This window comes from Lynx rufus, unplaced genomic scaffold (assembly GCF_022079265.1).
Source record: "Lynx rufus isolate CCGP_SWC_20201006 ecotype Redwood Valley unplaced genomic scaffold, mLynRuf1.p SCAF_1, whole genome shotgun sequence".
Lineage (NCBI taxonomy): Eukaryota > Metazoa > Chordata > Mammalia > Carnivora > Felidae > Lynx > Lynx rufus.
Window position 1 is genome coordinate 179,345,378 of NW_025814823.1, and position 19,873 is coordinate 179,365,250.

The 19,873-nt window shown below is 41.2% G+C and overlaps 1 protein-coding gene across 2 annotated transcripts in view; it reads right to left on the reverse strand.

Moving 5' to 3' along the window:
• Positions 1-19,873, reverse strand: part of DOCK2 (dedicator of cytokinesis 2) — a 422,892-nt gene that overhangs the window by 222,649 nt on the left and 180,370 nt on the right. For both annotated transcript variants that reach the window (XM_047091278.1, XM_047091279.1), the window contains exon 27: positions 11,795-11,890. In XM_047091278.1, coding sequence (XP_046947234.1) covers positions 11,795-11,890 — 96 coding nt within the window. The remainder of the gene's footprint in view (positions 1-11,794; positions 11,891-19,873) is intronic.

The following is a 19,873-nucleotide window of genomic DNA, read 5'->3' on the forward strand; positions in this document are numbered from 1 at the left end:
CTGATTATAAAAGGAAAGCAAAATCATTTTAGAAAAAAGTGAAGCTACAGAAATGTACAAATCATGTGTCACTTAAGCAGAAGATATCAACATAATTTTAGCTTCACAACAGAGTCTCTGGGCCTGACCTCTGGGAGATCCAGGGATTCTGGTGAGGGGCCACATGTCTTCCCTCCCTGGCTTCCAGGATCCCTGATGGCTTTCTTTTTATTTTTGGGTCTTTTGACCCTTTCTCTATATTTAAGACATAGAATTTCCTCATGTTATTAAAAAATCATCATCAATATTTAATGACTGCACAAATGCATCACTGGATGAACATAGCATAAATCTAGAAAAAGGGGGTTCTGATCTTGAAGAGTCATTTGCTGGCATTGATTCCTTTGAGTCCCTTTAGAAGGTCAACACCCGGGAAAGAACAGCATGGACCCTTGTGGGGGAGCCTGCTGCATTCAAGGTCGTGCTGACAGGGTCTCTCAGGATGGCTCCAGCCCCGCAAAAACATTCCCAGGGAAGGACCCTTTGTGATGGGATTTCTCCTTCAAGCTTTTGTAGCAGACATATGGCATCTGGTTTCATCTCAAGGGGGCTTTGTGCACAGCCCAGCTGTAGCAATAGCTTAATAATACTTCCCCAATCCAGGAGAGATCCCAAGTCAGGGCCACAAAATAGTTTGTCATCTGATACATAACATTTGTGTCAAAGCAAGAGAAGACTCCAGTATTGAAGGAGAATAATAATGGCTCTTCTTTACCAAAGACCTGCTAGGTGGTAAGCCCCATGTGATGGGCTTTAGACATGCTTTTTCATCCAATCCCCACCATTATACCCCCATTTTATAGATAAGGGAACTGAGGAACAGAGAGCTGTGAAGTGAAAAGACTTCCTAGCTGTGGAATCAGGTCTTCTCACTCCTTAAGAAAAGTATGACCAGTTTCCAACTAGTAAAATCCTTTCAAACTCGAGACCTTGGGCCCCAACTCCACAGCCCTTAGAAAGCAATGTTGGGCGTGAGAGCACTCAGTCAATGCCCAAATGGCAGACATTCTAAAGTTTCCAAAGTTTCCAAAGTTCTCCAAGGACAAGAAAAGGCTGTCCTCTCCTCCAGTGCCAAGAAATAGGACAGCAGATATAGTGAAGTCTTACCTTTAAGAATATACTTAAAATTACTTGTTCAAAATCAGGTCTGGCTCCACTTACGGAAAGCTAAAAGGCACTGAGGTATTTGGATGTAATTTCATTAGGGCGATGATGTACTAGTCATGCATTTCCTAGTACTCCTTATACAATTCCTAAACCCCATCTCTGTCTCTCCCTCTCTGGGTGCTGACAACAGCAGTGTGTTTCCTATGCTGCTTGCCACCAACTTCTCCAGGGCCTAAGCTCACCTCCTCTGTAGAATCACATGTTGTGTGTCACTGCATCACACGTGAGACTGTTATGGTAGCAGCAGCAACAGGAGAGTGCTTATTATCTAGGAGCATTCTGTCCTCATAGCAGAGGTTTGCTCAACTGGACAGACCAGGGAGGCTGCAGTAGCTGTTTTAATGAATTTAGGAACCTCACGTTTCCCTTTCATTTTCATCTCTGTGGCTCATCATGGAACAGAAGGAAGGTTGGGAGAATGAAACCAGCTCTTTTTTATGCCCCAGTTCTGAAACTTTGTCTGGAAGAATTCTACCACATAGGGCTCATGAAGTATTTGGGAATTTTACATAGGAAAGACCTTCATGGGAAAGCTTGACATGAAACAAATCTTCTCTCATCTTATTTTTTAAATCAGAATTATTTTAAAGCTAGACATTAATTTGTACTTTTCATTTTAGTTTGTTCTTTCCATTCATTCATTTCCACAGCTTGGATAAATGCCAGCACATGCCAAGTCCTAGGCCTATGGACAGGATCTTCAAAGATAATGGGATACAATCCCTTTCCTCAAGAATCTTAGTCTACTGTGGAACATAGACAGGTAAAGAGAAAATTCCATTATGATATGGTAATACTGTAATTTAAAAATGGGCAAAGAACAATGAGATCACTGAAGAAAAATGATCTTGAGGAATGAGAGAAGATTTCACAGACCAGGAGATGGAGATAAGGCCAAAAATACTGCTCCCTGTTTCAACCCCCTTACTCTTCCTCTCCATCTATTCAAATTTTCATGTTACTCAAGAACTAGACCCAATTATATGAAGTCTACCTTGATAACTGACTTCTGTGCATACATGCTATGGGTTCCTTGGAAGTTGAGATACTAATTAATTTTTTTTGCATATATACTTTAGGCCATGTACTCTTTGATATGCAATTACCAAAATCCTTTTTAAAGTAAAACTTCCCAGGGTGCCTGGGTAGCTCAGTTGGTTAAGCATCTGACTCTTGATTTTAGCTCAGATCGTGATCTCATGGTCATGAGATCAAGCCCCACGTCAAGCTCTGCTCTGGGCATTGAGCCTACTTAAGATTCTTAAGATTCTCTCTCTTTCTCTCCTTCTGCCACAGCCCTGTGTTCTCTCTCTCTCCTCTCTCTCTCTCTCTCTCTCTCTCAAAAATAAATAATAAAATAAAATAAAGTAAAATAAAATAAAATAAAACAAAATAAAATAAAACAAAATAAAACAAAATAAAAAAGTAAAACTTCCCCACCCACAGGACATAAGCACCCTCTACAAGACCATATCAAGCAGCAACCAAGCTACCCCAAGCTAATGTCACCACCTCTTGGTACCAACTGGAATTTCAGGACTCTTATATAATGTTTCTTCTCTTTCTTAACCTGATCTCCCCCTAACACATACACATACACTTACACATACACACATTTACTATTTTAATTTTTTCAAGTTTTATCTCAGAAAAACAATGTCCCAGACATGCACAGTGAAATGCTTAAGATGGTGGCTTCAAACTCTGTAGACCTGGATTTGGATTCTGTATTCCTCCTTCCCCTGAATGTGATGCTGGACAAGAGCTCAAACGCTCTGATCACTGTTTCCTTTCTGAGAGCAGATAATAATTTTTTGTCAACCTCACAGATTAAACGTGATAATGTCCTTAAATTTCCATCTCTGTCACACAGTAAGCACCCTAGAAATTTTAACTGTGATCATCACCAACATATATATCCTCTGAAGAAAATGAATACATCCTTTCCCCAATTCTTTCCATTTGGTCCAGTTATTCAATAGCAATTCTCTCTCCTCCCTTACTCTCCTAGTCTAATCATGCCCTAAGGGTGATAATAGTAACACTTGCATAAGGGTAATGCAAGTAACACTTGCATGTTAAGGAAAAGAATCGTGGTTTGTATGTAAATAAAGTAAATAGCAGAAATCTTCCATTCCTTCAGCAGTGTTCATTCAGGTCATCCTATATGCCAGGGACATTGTGTTTCCTACAGATGCAGAAGTGATGAAGACATTGTTCTCTAGTGCTAGGAAGAATGTTCTCGTGACCGTGTGATGAGTACATGAGACTGGTTCATGCTGAAGAGAGCAGAGGGGTACCAACTTGCATGAGTGGAATGTGGGTCAAGATGTGCCTCCAGGCCAATACATGAAAGAAAAAGAGGAGTTTTCGAGGAGAAAGGTTTTTCAAAGAAAGGTAAGAGGAGTATGTTCTAGACAGAGGGAATGGCATGCAGGAGAATGCAAAGAAGAAAAGGAACATTCTGTAGCTAGCAGAACAGTTCCATCAATTTGGCACAAGAGCAGGAGGTCAAGAGCATAGGGGAAAGAGGCAGGCCTGTACTGGGCACACTGAAGGCCGTGGTGAGCAGCTGGGCCATTATCTTCAGCCACGGTGAGGCCACTGAGGCTTGCCCACCAGGAAAGCTCTACGTGGTAAGACCACATGGGCTGCAACGGGAAGAATTCAAAAGGGACAAGAGAGGAGGCAGTGTGTCTTGGTAGTAGCTACAGCAGAGGAAGTGGTGAGAGACAGTCATTGCCAGACCCCAGTTAGTAGCATTGATGGTAGAGGGAAGCTCTGGATTGGAGAGGCCTTTAGACATAGAACCCGGTGGTCTGCTCAAGAAAGTGGACACAAGCTGTATGTGGAAGGGGAAGGAGACTTGAGATCATTTCACACTTCCATTCTAGCTTTGTCTTCTGCAAAACCTGCTATTTTGTAAGTCGCAAGACTCCAGGCTCTTGTTCTGACTTTACAGATTCCCATAATTGAGGAGATTGATTCTAAATATATCACTGTCATTACAAAGCCACCAAGAATCCAGTGCCACTTTGCAGGTTTCTGAAAGTTGACATGTAGGTCATCTTACCAGACTGCAAGTTCTAGGCAGAGCAGCATCTGGAGCTTGGAGGTGCCCATTATTACCTTTAAAATATTCGATGCCTAAAGAACAATTTAAGGTCTTAGTGGTGTAGGAGTGTATACTATGCTATTTAAGAGGAGGAACTCTATAAACAGCTTTGCCTGGGTTCAAGTCCCAGTTCCTCCACTAACAAGTTGTGTGATTATAGGTAAGTTATATAACCTCTCTGTGTCTCAGTAACCTCAGATGTAAAATACAAGTCTCTGAGGCAGGTTGAGAAGTAAGACACATAAGGTGCTTAGCTCTTTGCCTGGAAAACAGACGATTTGCTCAATAAGTGATTACTTTGTTGTAAGTATTGTTTGTTAACAAAGTGTTGGGTTGCTGAGTGAAGGTGTGGAGTCAACCAACCACTTCTGGCTTGGAACCTCACATCCTCCTGTCCTAGACAGTCCTCACACCTGCTCTCCATGGGACAGGTTTGGGTGGAGGTGGCACTAACTGTCTTGCTGTGGCCCCTGCACAAGCATCTTGAAGTCTGTGGGCTCACAGTGTATCAGAGAGTGGTCACGTAGGTGGGCCATTTGCCATTTGGAAAGTGAAGTCAGAACTTGAAAAGCCTGGCTCTCTGATGACTCAGGTGTTTTCTGGAGTCTTTAGCGCTATTGTGAGGTGAAGCAGTGGAGGATGGGGCGATTACTGCCTTTTTTTTCCTTCCTTTTTGAACAAACTGCTCTGAATTTCCAGAGCTGGCTTGATGCCAGCTGCATTTACCTTTATTTAATCACTCAATAGACTCCTCTGCAAAAACCGGGGTAATTAGGCCCAAAATATATCACCCAGAGGCTTATTTTAATTACCCGAAATAAAAACTAGATCCCAATTTCAACAAAATTACCAGATTGTTCCCCTTCCAAGAATTTCTGGCAGTGTGTAAATTCCCTGGTTGATTCTCCCTATGAGATTGTCCATCCCCAGCACTAAGGAGGCCACACACAGGGAACAGCCTTCTGTAGACCAGTCAGCAGAAGGATGTAACAGTCAGGGAAGGTTTTCTGAGACAGCCCCCTCACCTACCCAAAAAATCTGAGAAGTTTTCCTCACACTGTTCTAAGAGCTACAGGATAGCACAACAGACACACGCTCTGATGTTGGACATCCCTAGTTCACATCCCACCTTGTTACTAGCCATGTGACTTTGACCATGATGTTTTCATCCTCTGATGCTCAGTCACTCTATTCTCCCAAACAATGGGAGATGATGACAATTACCCATGAGGAATCAAAGACATGCTCCATCACATCTGATTTCCAGTCAAACTTTTTTTTTAACATCTCTGAAGATTACAATCAATGCAAAAATAAGCCTCTGTGTCACAGTTTAATTGGTAGCATGATCTCTTTCATATGGGCACATAAAATCATAGTGATTCTTACATTTGATAAAATAGGACATGTAGCACATAGAATCCATTCCCTGGTAAAATGTTAAGTTCTCAGATTATTTTTTTCCATTACTCTTCTGTTCTTATACCACAGCCTTCTTAACCAAAAATATGCAAAAGAGAATATGGGTTCTACAAGAGCTTTTGGACTGGGCTGGAAAAACACCAAGGATTTTAGTCAAGACATAGTATTTGTAAGTATCCTGCATACATCACTATTCTAGAATCTTATGCTTATGACAGACATCACTAATCAATTCAGTACTTCTTCCCCTGAACACAGATGTAGCCTCTGATTCTTTCTCAGGGCAGTACTACAGGCAGCTATTACCAATGCACCCGACCTGGCATATGAAGCAAAATCTATTTTACATCCCTGACTCAGGGTCTTGGGAGATGGAAAAAAGAATAAGCATTGGCCAAATCAGAAAAGTTAAATATATGAAAAAGATCTTAAAAATGATAGAGTTCATTGCACAGAAGAAACCAAGGTCTAGAGGGGTGATATTGGCACAAAGTCACAGAGCCAACTACGCAGAACAAGTATGGACAATTTCTCATGTTCACTCTTAAGGACAGGGAACTAACTGGTGGTTGCCAGAGGGGAGGAAGGTAGGGGGATGGGTGAAATGGATAAAGGGGAGTGAACTTATCTTGATGAGCACTGAGAAATGTGTGGAATCGTTGAACCACTATACTGCACACCTGAAACTAATGTAACACTATATTCAATTATACTTGATTAAAAAAAAAAATTTCCTGTTCTCTCATCTCCGAAATGTCCTTTCTACCAAACCATGCTGCCTTTCTTAGCATCAAGGTCAAACTCCTGGGTAACTTTAGTTAACAAATGTATATCTGATTGATTAGACTCTTGGCAAAGAGAAGAGGGGGAAGCAGTCGTGTAAAAGTTTTTTTGATTTTTGTTTTTGTAAAATTTCCTTTTGCTCATTTGCCACCATCAACACTTCATTGTTTAGGCAAGCAATTTACAGAAAAATTCAGGAAAGGCTTTCCAGAAAATGATAATTACAATGTGCTGCACACAAGAAGTGATCCATCCTAGCCCTATGGTTCCTGTAATTTTAATAGCTAACACCTTTTATCACAATGTTCCTACTCCTACAAATTAAAAAAAAAAGTCACCACTTAATCCCACATAATGACATGCCAATGACCAGGCACCCCACATCCGATCAAGGTCCTCTCAGGATTTCAGAAGTATTAGGCATGTCTAGTGTTTGCCGTAAATATTGTTTAATATTCCCAGGCAATAGAAACTAACCAATAAAAATTATATCTGGAAAATTGAAAGTGATGGTTGGAATGGGGCTCTCTCCTTCTTGTCAAATTTCAATTTGAAATTAAATTGGGGCCTTCCGCACTAAGACAGGGACTCCTGACCTCTGAGTAATTACTTTCCAACATCATTTTCTTTAATTTGGAGGAGATATTTCTGTTCTAAAAGTGCTAGAAAGGACCATTTTATGAAAATAAAGCTACATCTTGAGAAAAATCTGTTTATTCCTTCCTTCTAGTTCAGGCACATTCCTGCTCCTAGTTAGGTGTGCTTTCTACATACCTCCAATACTCCCCACTCAGCCCTCCTGTTGCTGTAATCACACCAACAAACTCAAGAGTCATTGAGACTAATGACACAGCATGTGACTTAGAACCTCTGCAAGGCTCCTGGAATCAGCCCAGGGGACGGGAAAGTATGAACAGACAATTCCTTACACTGCGCCCACATTCCCTGAGATACGGGTTCCTGATACTGAGAGGAAACATTCTTTGAAGAAGGAAAAGCATTCCAAACTAAGAGAAAGACATACAAATACATGAAGGTATGAAACAACATAGCATTTCTAGGGATTATTTCACTCATTAATTTGCTTAACAAACATTCATTGAGGACCCATGGTATACCAGGGGCACTGCCGGAAGCTGAGGGTAAAAGAGTAAGCAAACATGGTCCCTGCCCTCAAGGGCATCCACAGAATGTAGGGAGACTGGAGCACAGAGACAAAAAAAATCACCTTACAATGAACTAAGTACAATGAATCCAATGGCTGAGGTGTACAGGGGGCTCTGAGGGCAAGCAGGAGAGCCAGGTGGGGAGGGACTGAAGCCAGATGTGCAGAAAAGAGCAGGATTTGGTGGGAGGCTAGGAGGACAGGCAGGTGAGTGAGAGGGAGGAATCAAGGGCAGCTACTACAGTTCTAGGTCAGTACTGTAAAATGGGATCCTAAATGAAGGGAGAGTATGGAGCAGGCTCCTGGGGGGCTGGTGATGAATTACGTTTGGGGCACAGTGAGTCTGGGGTACTTGAGAAACACCCCACTGAAAGAGGTCATGGTTTTCTTGAGGGCACAGACCATGCCTGACTCATTTCTGAGTCTTCATGCTGAGTATATAAGAGGTTTTCATAAAATAGTGAATGAATAAATAAATGAATATTATGTACAAGAAACACATGTGCAAATGCTTTTTTGTGTTATTTCATTTAATTTCCATAGGAACCCTATGAGGAAGGTCAAGTATTACCCCCTTTTATAAATAGGCCTAAGCCTTAAAAGTTCTGTGGTATAAGAGAGGAGCTATGTATGGCAAGTTCACAGATAAAAGTGTCTTAGAGAAAGAAAGAGAGAGAGACAGAGACAGAGACAGAGAGAACACATGGAAAAATACTCAACATCATTAGTCATCAGGGAAATGTAAATTAAAACCACAATGAGACACCATTAGAATTGTTATAAATCCACTAGAGTTGTTAAAATCCAAAATACTGACAATACTAAGTGTTAGGGAGGATGTAGATAAATAGAACCCTCATATTGCTTATGGGAATATAAAATGGTCACTATGGAAGACATTTTGGTAATTTCCTATAAAGTTAGATATATAATTCCCATATGTCCTAGCAATTCCACTTCTAGATTTCTACACAAGAGAAATTAAAATATGTTCATTCAAAATTTTTATATGAATATTCATAGCAACATTATTTATAATAGCAAAATGTTGGAATCAATTCAAGTATCTATCCACTACAGAATGGATAAACAAAATGCTGTATATTCATACAGTGTAATACTATTCAGCAATATAAAGGAATTAAGTACTGATACATCCTAAAATATAAACTTCAAAAACATTATTTTAAGGAAAGAAGCCAGATGTAAAAGACTTCAAATTGTATAATTTCACTTACATGAAATGTCCAAAAAAAAAGCAAATCTATAAAGACAGAGATTAGAATAGTGGTGCTTAGGGATGGATGGGGGATAGAGGGGTAAGGGTGCCAAGCAGAGGGACTGCAAATGGAACTTTCAGGAATGAAAGGAAGTATTACAAACTGACTTGTGGTCATGGCTACACAATTATACATTTACTAAAACTCATACAAATTGCAATGGTTAAAATTTAAAGCATGTAAGTTTCACCCCAATGAAAGTGAAAGAAGTAAAGAGAGAAAGAAAGAAAGAGAGAGAAAGGAAGGAAGGAAAGAAAAAAAGAAAGAAAGAAATTAAGAAATTAAGAAAGAAAGAAAGAAAGAAAGAAAGAAAGAAAGAAAGAAAGAAAGAAGGAATAAAGACAGCTGTGTGATTTAGAAGAGGCAGGGAGGTCCCAACCAGGTTGGTGAGATTTGAGCAGCTTCCTAAGGGATGCATTTGTGCTGGACCTTGAAGACTAGATAGTATTTCAATAGATTGAGATGGCACACTAAAGGATTCCAGACAAAGAAAGCAGCATGAGTGAGAAAGAGCCAGGCATGGTTGGGCAATATCCAGACATCCATTTTGTCTGAAAAGCCAGGTGGAGAAAAGTAGATGAAAAAGCTGAGACATGTGGTTGTGGCCAGATCACAGATGCTGAGAATGGTCAGGCTAATGCATTTAAGACTTAACTGGGCACACAGTGGGAACCCACAGAATTTTCCAGAGTAGGGGAGTGTCCTGGCAAAGATTGATGGGGCAGCAGTGAGGAATGCATGTTGGAAGGGCTAGCAACCAGAGTACAGCATTAAATGAAAGGCTCAAAAAACTGGGTGTAGTGAATGAGGGCCAAACTATGCTCACATGCAAAGGACAGAGAGATGCATTGTATCAGATAGAAAGGAAAATAATAACAGACACCAGTTATTTGGTGCTTCCTATGATCCAGGCACTGTTTTAAAGAATGACTGTCCTAAAGGAGAGACAGAGAGTTAAGACCTGCTATAAACGGATAAACCAAATAGATGGATGGCCATCTTTAGGTCTAGCTCTAAAGAAGAGGCATAAAGATTAGGGAGGTAATAAAATGCTTATCTCAGGCATGTTATGGAAACCACAGACATGGAAGCTTATAACTAAATAAGATATGGTGAGACTTCTAAGGAGGAAGGATGGTAAGTTAGAAAGTGACAGAGACCAATTTACATGACTCTCTGTCCCAAGAAAGCAGGAGTACCTGGCCCTGAGAGCCCTCTTTATGAATGTCACCACGCCTTTAAATTTACACAGTGTATGGTAAGTAAACATGCATTGACATGACTAAACAGAGCCAAATGGGTCTAAAGAAAATGTTTACCCTCTGTTGTTTCTAGGGATCAAATCCTTACTTGCCCAGCTTTTGTTGAAATGACACTCAGCCCCCTGCTCTGTATCCATGAAGCAAGACTAGAGCATATCGACAATCAACATCCTAAACCTAGCTGAGATCCCAAACTGGCTTCCTGAAAGCTGAATCCAGCTGTTCAGGGCTCAGAGAATGTTTATAAATATAGTTTCTTATTAGCTGCCAACACTTAAATATCAGGACATTTCACATTTTCAGCTTCTCTTGAGAAGCTGGGAGTTTTGGCAACTATATGGCCCAGTTCCATATGGTGTCAATCAATCATAGCTGGGTAGCACTTGTCCTCATTAAATATTAGAGTCCCTGCCTGGTTCATTCACTCATTCATTCACTCATTCATTCAACAAATACATATCAAGTACCTACTATACGCAAGGCACTGTTGTAGGGTCCAGAGATACAAATGAACAAAACAAATGAAATCTTTACATTTTGGAGCTCATTTTATCACAAGGAGAGCAAGACAATGAATCAATCAAGGTATACATATTTTTCTAGGTGGTGAAAAGTACTAAGAAACATAAAGAAGTAAGGTTTGGAGCTTGAAAGAAGATTGAGAGGTGCTGGGTATTATACACAAGGTAGTCAGGGCAGGGAAGCCTCTCTGATTTGGTGACAACTGAGCCAGGATCTGATTTACATGAGGAAATAACCCCTCAGTCCTGAGGCAGAGATAGGTCAAGCCGAGGGAACAGCAAATATAATCATGTTTTGTGTGTGGGAGAAATGAGGCAGAGGACATTTCAGGCCCTAGCAATGGTTTGGATTTTATTTTGACTGAGATGGGAAACCACTGGTGAGTTTGAGCAGAGGAGTAACATAGTGGAACATACTCATTTATGTTGGTGACTGGTCCCCATAAGCATTATTTTTGGCCCTCAATTTAAAGCAAGATGGGCAGAGGTTAAAGGGTTAGAGATGGACTCTTTCTGGAGAGGGAAAATAATCAGACTATGAGGCAGGAACCTCCTGATCTTCAGAATGTAGCATTTGTACAGAAGAATAACCCAAAAATTAGCAGTGACTTGAATTAATTGACATCTATGGGCAGAGTTAACATACAATGGATCCACTTAGAAAACCAAGCACACAGGACACTGAGACTGGACATTGTCCAACTCTGTGTCAAAAGAAAAGGCTCCTGGTGGATGTGAATGTGGAGCATTCTGTCTGGCCACTTACAAAAAGCTTCTCTCACTCTTTAATCTTTACCAGTGACATTCCATCTCCATTGGCACACTCACCTTAGTTGACAAGTCTTAATTCTTGTTTTATTTCAGCAACTTGAGTTAACTCTTATGTTATCCCAACTCAGATAAGAAAAAATCTAACTACCATACTCCAAAACAAAGTAATGATTGGTGCTAGGCTTTCAACATAATCTGGAGTTCCAGAAAATCCATTCCTTGACCCTGAACAGTTTGAAACGTTTGACAAGAGGAAGAGATGTACTCACAATCAGAACATGATCCCGCCCCATCGTGATGACCGTCCGATTCACTGTACGAAGAAGCTGGACCATGATTTCTTGGATATGGTGGTAGGTAAAGGCCTGTAACATAGAGACATCTGTGTGACAACCAGACATTGTATCTGCACATCTCTTCCAAAGAATATCCAACAGTGGTCAGATGTGGTCATCACCAAGACCTCCACCACCACAACTGCTATCACCACCACCACTATCATCATCACTGTAGCCATTGTTATCATACCTCCATGACCATCATCACCTGGCACTGGGCACGAGGAATTCCATTAACCACCTTAGCTATAAGGTAGAGATTAAGAGCCTAAGTTATGGAATCAGAATCTTTTGTTGTAGAATACTAAGTACAGAATTATTGTGCTACATTGGCTGAGTTACTTCTCTGAACCTTGGTTTCTTCATTGGTGTAACAGTCAGGATCTAACCTGGGATAGGTAGGGCATTTACTGCAGGAAATTGGTTACATGGGTGATGAAGAAGCTGAGTCACCAAACAAGATTACCTAGGGATCAGCACTAGAAGGAAGTCACTATCACCTCTGAGCTAAAGGGACAAATAGACGAGGTAGTGTTTCTGGAGTCCAAGACTGGGTTTCTGTGATGGAAACTATAACCTTGGGGGAGCTTATGCAGTACAGGCTGCATTATCCATCTTGGGGGAAATCCATGGTGAGCCTGGTTACAACATCTACAGGGTACTACCCACTTTAAATGCAAGCCACTGAACCTTGGGTAGAACTTGTCAATGTTTTCTGAGCATTTGCCATGGTGAGCAAGAGTTTTATGCATGATTACAACACAGATTCACTACATCCTCAAATCCTCTTACCAGCATAGCCTTAAGGCACAGAGTTTCATCTATGCATATCTGGGATGGTGGTCATGGACAAGTGGAAAGGCCACTTGGAATTCTAAGATCAGCAGCTCCAGGTATGAGTTCCAACTCTGCCCTTACCAGCTATGTGGCCACACTTGTAACTTAAACTCTGAGTCTCAACTTCATCATCTACAAACTGTGGAAGGTTCTCTCACCAGCCTTTCAAGGTTGATGTGAACTTAAAAGTGACACATGCAATTTGAAACAATGCACTCACCTAGTTCCACTGCAGGAGATTCTGTGGGTCTGAGAAATAGCCTGGGCATCAGTAATTTCTGAATTTTATGTGGGTTATTCTGATGGCTGAGAACCATGACAAACGTACTGTGAAGCTCTACAAATGAAGGCTGGAATATGGAAACAGGCTGTGTCTCCAGGACCCAGCCAGAGACTGACATAAACAAAATGCTAAAGAAATGGGTGATTTAAAAAGTGGGTAACTACTCACACTCGTTCCTAAGTACCTCATTAACCTTTGCTGCATTCACCTCAACTATAGTTTGTCTTTTAATGTAACCAATGAAAGGAAATAGACTCGTAGTTGGGGGAGGGCAAAAAAAAAAAAAAAAAAGAAGGAAGGAAAGAAAATGTGCTTATTAAAAAGCCCCCTCACCTCCCAACATGCTCTCGGTGACTATTGTTTTCCAAAGATGAATAGCCCAGAGCTTGCTTCCTCTCTCTGTCCCATACTTGCTTCTTTTGCACTTTGGCTATAACCCCCAATTCTCCAGCCCTGTAGAGCTCACCAGCAAGACATCTATCAAAGCATATATTTTACAGCAACAGCAGTCTCATGCTCCATGGGGTCCAGCTGGACCTCAATCTCTTGCTAGATTCTCTTACTAGATTAGGTGAGCTCCCCACAAACATCCAGCCCTTTCCCCACATCTACTCAGGGGTAGGGGTAAGAACATCTCCCCTCACTTCTTGGCTGTAGGTTAACCTCTCTCCTGATTCCTTCTCCTTTATTTCTTCAAGCCTTTTTACCGACTTACAATCTCCTATTTCTTACATTACATGACTGTGATGCCTATGGTAATAACAATAATAGCTAACATTTCTGAGTTCTTTTTTTTTTTTTTTAAGATTTTATTTTTGAGTAATCTCTACACACAACGTGGGCCTCCAACTTAATACTGAGATCAAGAATTACATGCTCTACTGACTGAGCCAGTCAAGTGCCCTGAACAGGATTACTTTTTTTTTTTTTTATATATGAAATTTATTGACAAATTGGTTTCCATACAACACCCAGTGCTCATCCCAAAAGGTGCCCTCCTCAATACCCATCACCCACCCTCCCCTCCCTCCCACCCCCCCCCCATCAACCCTCAGTTTGTTCTCAGTTTTTAACAGTCTCTTATGCTTTGGCTCTCTCCCACTCTAACCTCTTTTTTTTTTTTTTTCCTTCCCCTCCCCCATGGGTTCCTGTTAAGTTTCTCAGGATCCACATAAGAGTGAAACCATCTGAGTTCTTACTAAATACCTGGCACCTTGCTAAACGCACTAACTCATCTCACAATGTGATGAGCAATATTACAATCTCCATTGTTCACATGTAGAAACTGAAGCCCAGAGAGGTGAAGTAACTTGTCCAGAGTCACACAGTTAGAAAGTTAGGGAAAAATGATTCAAACCCAGCAGTCTGGCTCTAGAGCCTGCTCCTCACCCAGGCAGACTCAACAGGAACACAGATCTCTGGCTGCTACTTGCCAGCCTCTTTCCATATGTCAAGATACATAGACCCCGACTTCAATTGAGCCAACTTCTAACTGCCTTCAGTGACTTCTGATCTTTTCTCTCCTTTTTAGAAAATCTTCAGTGCTATGTATTCATGACTCCCTTATCTTTTCTGCATTCCTTTGCAATTTCATCAACCTAAGCCCACTGCAAATTTATATAATGGTTTCCATTTGATGTTATTTTTTTTCCCAGGATTACATCTCTTCTTTTACCAACAGAGATAATAAAACCCCTTTTCTCTTGACCTCCTGCCTCCTGCTTCTTTTAAATAGCCATTTCATCTTAGTCCAAAAAGCGGCAATTAGACTGCTCAGGAAGTTTGGTATTTAAAAGTGGAAAACTGTCAAATTCAATTCATTTCACTCTGAAAGCTCCCAGTATGAGAGGCTGTATAGCAGAGTGTTTGGGGATCAGATAGACTTGAGTTTGAATCTCAGTTCTGCTAATTCGAGCTAGGTGACCTTGGGCAAATTACCTTTATTCTCTGAGTTTCAATTTATTTATAAAATGTGGCAAACCTCATAGTACGTGTTTGAGGTATAAATAAAGTAATGCAGGTAAATCCCTCGATATTAAGGGTTGGCACATAGTAAGCCCTCAATAAGTGGTGGCTGCAATTCATATTCCCCTGGGTCTGCATCAGCATTCAGGCTAGGCTTACAGATTCTCAGCACGTAGCAGAATATGCAGTATAAGGCAATACATAATCTAAACTCTGGATGATATCGAATGTCACCTAAAAAAATGTATAGCATATATGCAAATAGAAAACTTTCAAGATGATAAACCTGTGCTAAGCAGTAAAAATGCAGCCACAAATCACCTACTGTTAATTGCTCTAGTGCCAGGCAAGTGGAGGGAATCTCTAGGAAAGTGTCTTCTGGGCTCAAACTAAGCAGTGGCTTATAATTGAAAAGACAAAGTCAGTCTTCCCTTTATGGGCCTGGCAAAGATATTAATCCATCCAACCTAAACACACTGCAAATAGTAGTGATTTTTCTTCTTTAATAATTACAGGCTGTGATACCTGGATGGATCTTGGAGTACTTTCTATAAGTGAAATCTTGTACATAAGCCCTGTTATATATAACATAGTGGAAGGAGAGCTGGAAAGCTGGCGGGGGGTGAGGGGGGCTGCTTCTTGCTTCACTCGAGCCCCTATGCCAGCCCTGGGACTTTGCAGAATGCCATTCAGAACCGACCCCCCACAATGTTTCCAGAATAATAATAGAACATACCATACATGAGATGATTTTCAGTAATAATATATAGACACAGCATTTTCAAACACTGAATCAAATTATGCTGAAGGCATCCTCTTTTTTCATTCAAGGTTCATTCCTTTCATTCAAGGTTTCAAACAAGGTTCAACCCTTGTTTTGATCTCAAGCAGAAAAATCTCCCTTTGATGTGAATATGTCTTTTTTTCCCCCTTAAGTTTATTTTCTTATTTATTTTGAGAGAGACAGAAAAAGTGCAAGTGGGGGAGGGGCAGAAAGAGAGGGAGACCGAGAATCCCAAGCAGGCTCTGCATCATCAGTGAGGAGCCCGATGCCAGGCTTGAACCCACAAACCATGAGATTGTGACCTGAGCTGAAACCAAGAGTTGGATGCTCAACTCTGAGCCACCCAGGTGCTCCAGTTCTTTAAAAAATTTTATACTATATTTCCTCTGATTCATGATTGTCTCTTATTTTTCAAAATTCTATTTTTAAAAGTTTGCTTTGCCTCGCAGAGTCTCTTTCCTCCAAGTTGCTTCTCTTCTGTTTGCTTGTTTTGCACTCTTGTTTTACATTCAAATTGTTCTCTGTTCTCTGGAATGGGTGATGGTATGTTCATATTTTGGTGTGGGTAACTGAAAGGCTGGTTGCCAACTCTGAGCATGTGAGTAGAGCTTGTGGTCTGTGAGCTTCTCTGCAGGGTGAACCAGTTGGGACAGTTAGCCAGAGAGTCTCAAATACTCAAATATACAAGTCTTTTTTTTTTAATTTTAACATTTTTAAATTCTTTTTGTTTTAATTTTTTGAAAGAAAGAGTGAGCACAAGCAGGGAAGGTGCAGAGACAGAGGGGCATACAAAATCCAAAGCAGGCTCCAAGCTTTAAGCTGTCAGCACACAGCCTAACACAGGACTCGAACTCATGAACTGTGAGATCATGACCTGAGCCAAAGTCAAACCCTTAACCAACTGAGCCACCCGGTTACCCCTATACAATTCTTTCTTCTTGTGCCGCTCAGATTCCACACACAGGCATTCTCTCACCTCTTGCCTGAAGGATTAAGCGCCAGCTGTAGCCTTCCAGAAGCTAAGTGGGACAAAAGTGTCTGAAGCTTCTGCTTCTAGGATGCATACTTTGATTGATACTTTGTTTCTAGTATGGCATCATTGACTTCCGTTTTGATGAGTGTCTCCTAGTCCAGCCCTGTTTTTTGTTTTGTTTTGTTTTATTTTATATTAAATTTAATTTACTGTCAAATTGGTTTCCATACAACACCCAGTGCTCATCCCAGCAGGTGCCCTCCTCAATGCTCCTCACCCACTTTCCCCTCTCCCGACCCCCCATCAACCCTCAGTTTGTTCTCAGACTTCAGCCTCTACTACAAAGCTGTTTTGTCTTTATAGTATGATTAAACCTCCAGTGACCCAGCTGCACCGAGTCAGGCTGCTTCTTCAACAGACTTGCAACCCGTCTTCCTTGTTACAGTTCCTCTCCGTCATCCCACCTCAGGGGGATCTGGTACTACCACTTTCTGAAACGTTGGGGGAATCTTTGCTTTAGATTGGATGGATGAGTTCTCAGCTTTCCCTAATGCCAGCCTATGAATTACCTTTCCTGGGCCTGCTAAGTCACTTATTCACTTTCCATATGATATCCACCTTCTTTTAGAATCCTCCCTTATCTTCCATATCAGGTTTTCATGAGGGAGCAAAACATGGGACTACGGTTTATGTATCATCTTTACAGGGGTTTCTACATCAAATTTTTGAGTTTAAATGTTTATAAAAGTGAGCCGATATCATTCAAAATATTACAAGTTCATGTGATAACGTTAAATAACAAAAAATGTGATTGTGTAATGCAAATGGCTGAGGTTTTGAAAAGAGTTCCAGTGCAACCCCTAAGTTTACAGAAAGAAAAACTTCAGCACTGAGAAAAGGGGGTGGGGGTGGGGGAGGTCATGTGACCAGTGGCAGGTAAAGTCATCAGAGCAAAAATGAAAAACCAGTTCTGCTGAGCAAGTCCGGGCCAACAGCTTCCTCCACTCCAGCAGGCACACAAGCAGTCTTGGTCCTTGCGTTCATGCCAAGAACAATCCCAGCTTCTCCACCTGCTTTGTCTTTAGATCTCTTTAGTAGGAAGATAAAGATCTCAAGGTCACAGCTACAGAGTTAAATCCAAAGACCTTTTTTTTTAAGCCAAAAAATAATGCATTTTCTGACCACAGAAACAGCTACAATCTATGGCTGCTACTATTTTTCCCTGCTCTGCGTTTCTATGTAAGAGGCCTTTTAAACTTCTTTCTTATCTCAAAGGAACCACAAACACTTAGCTAGAAAGAAAATATCCTAACTTTCAAAAGATAGTAACAGTATCATCTAAAGTAGAGTCACCTCTTTCTATGACCCCTTAAGGCAATGTGATTTTCCTTTTTTTCTTAAACCTGGAAATTGCTTCTTTTCTTTTTTTTTCTTTTCTTTTGAGAGAGAGAGAGAGAGAGAGAGAGAGAGAGGAGAGAGAGACAGAGGGAGAGAAAGAATCCCAACCAGGTTCCACACATAGCACAGAGCCTGACGCAGGGCTTGATGCCATGACTGTGAGATCATGACCTGGGCCGAAATCAAGAGTCAGATGCTTAACCAACGGAGCCACCCAGGCACCCTGGAGACAATGTGATTTTCTCATGAGTTCTAGGCTTAGTGCTATCTGCCTTCTTTCTTCTGGTTTGAAGTAGTTTCCGTCCGAAAAGATTTGACTTTAACCGTATAACACTACATTGTGGGGAGCAAGTGACAGAGGCTGCCAGGGATTCAGAGGAGGGGGAACTGGGGGTCAGCAAAGTCTAGCAGGGGGCTTTGTCACTCCCCATCATCTCTGCCTCTCCTACCCACTGGGTGACTTCCATTTCCCAGGTAGGACTTAAGCAATACCTTCATGTGGTCATAGGTGTCTCTGAACCATAAGTTAGCCTTCTTGAGAAGGGGGGAGTTTGAGTTGGTGGCAGAAAGATATAATAAAGAAGAAAAGAAGACATGGGTCCTCATCCTGACATTGCTATTACCCAACAGTCTTGAGGTCATACCATATGCCAGGAACTGTGCATGTAGATTTGAAACCTATAATCTTACTTTTTTTTAAGGCCCATTGAAGTCCAAGATGAAATATGAGGATCGAGAGGTTTATAAACTTGCCCAGACATTATCCACTCCTAAGTGGACACGCCTGAACGCAAGCTCAATTCTGTCTAATTCTGGGCTCTTTCCAAAGCATGGTGGTGGTGCTGGGAGGTGAGAGTGCTTTGGATTCCAGGCTTATAACTACCACCGCCTCCATCTTTTAGGATCACAGAAATGAATAGATGCAGCAGCACTTTGTAGATGATAAATCATTCTGCAAATTTGTCCAAAGTTAACAATAAGACAAACATTTGTGTGCACAGCTGTTTATAGCATATTGTATTGCTTTTAATATCCAAATGCACCAAGCAAGATAAATATCCCCAAGTCTGGGATCCTATTATATAAACGACAGCTTATCCATGCAATAGAGTAGGAGAAGGTAGATATGCCTTGACCTGGACAGATATCTTTAACACACTCAGTAAAAAGAGACTACAGAGCACCATTCATAAGCCCACTTATGTTTGTGAAAAAATATTTTTCTATGTCCAAAAAGTCTGTAAAAATAATGGTACCCCAGAGCAGAGGTAAGAACGAGAGATGTGAGGTTAGAGGGATAATTTTACTTCCTGTGGTTTGTTAGAATTTTTCATAATAATCATATATGATAATAAAGAATAGGGGCGCCTGGGTGGCGCAGTCGGTTAAGCGTCCGACTTCAGCCAGGTCACGATCTTGCGGTCCGTGAGTTCGAGCCCCGCGTCGGGTTCTGGGCTGATGGCTCAGAGCCTGGAGCCTGTTTCCGATTCTGTGTCTCCCTCTCTCTCTGCCCCTCCCCCGTTCATGCTCTGTCTCTCTCTGTCCCAAAAATAAATAAACGTTGAAAAAAAAAATTTAAAAAAAAAAATAAAAATAAAAAATAAAAAAAAAGAATATAGAAATTTTTTCCCAACCGGAAAAGAATGAATGTCAGTCTACACACCCAAGAAATCGTATTCACAGGGATGGAGTGGATACACAGCAGGGGCCACAGTGTGCTGCAGGCAGGCCTGTGGTGAGGCGCGAGGGCACTCCCCATCCCCTAGACCT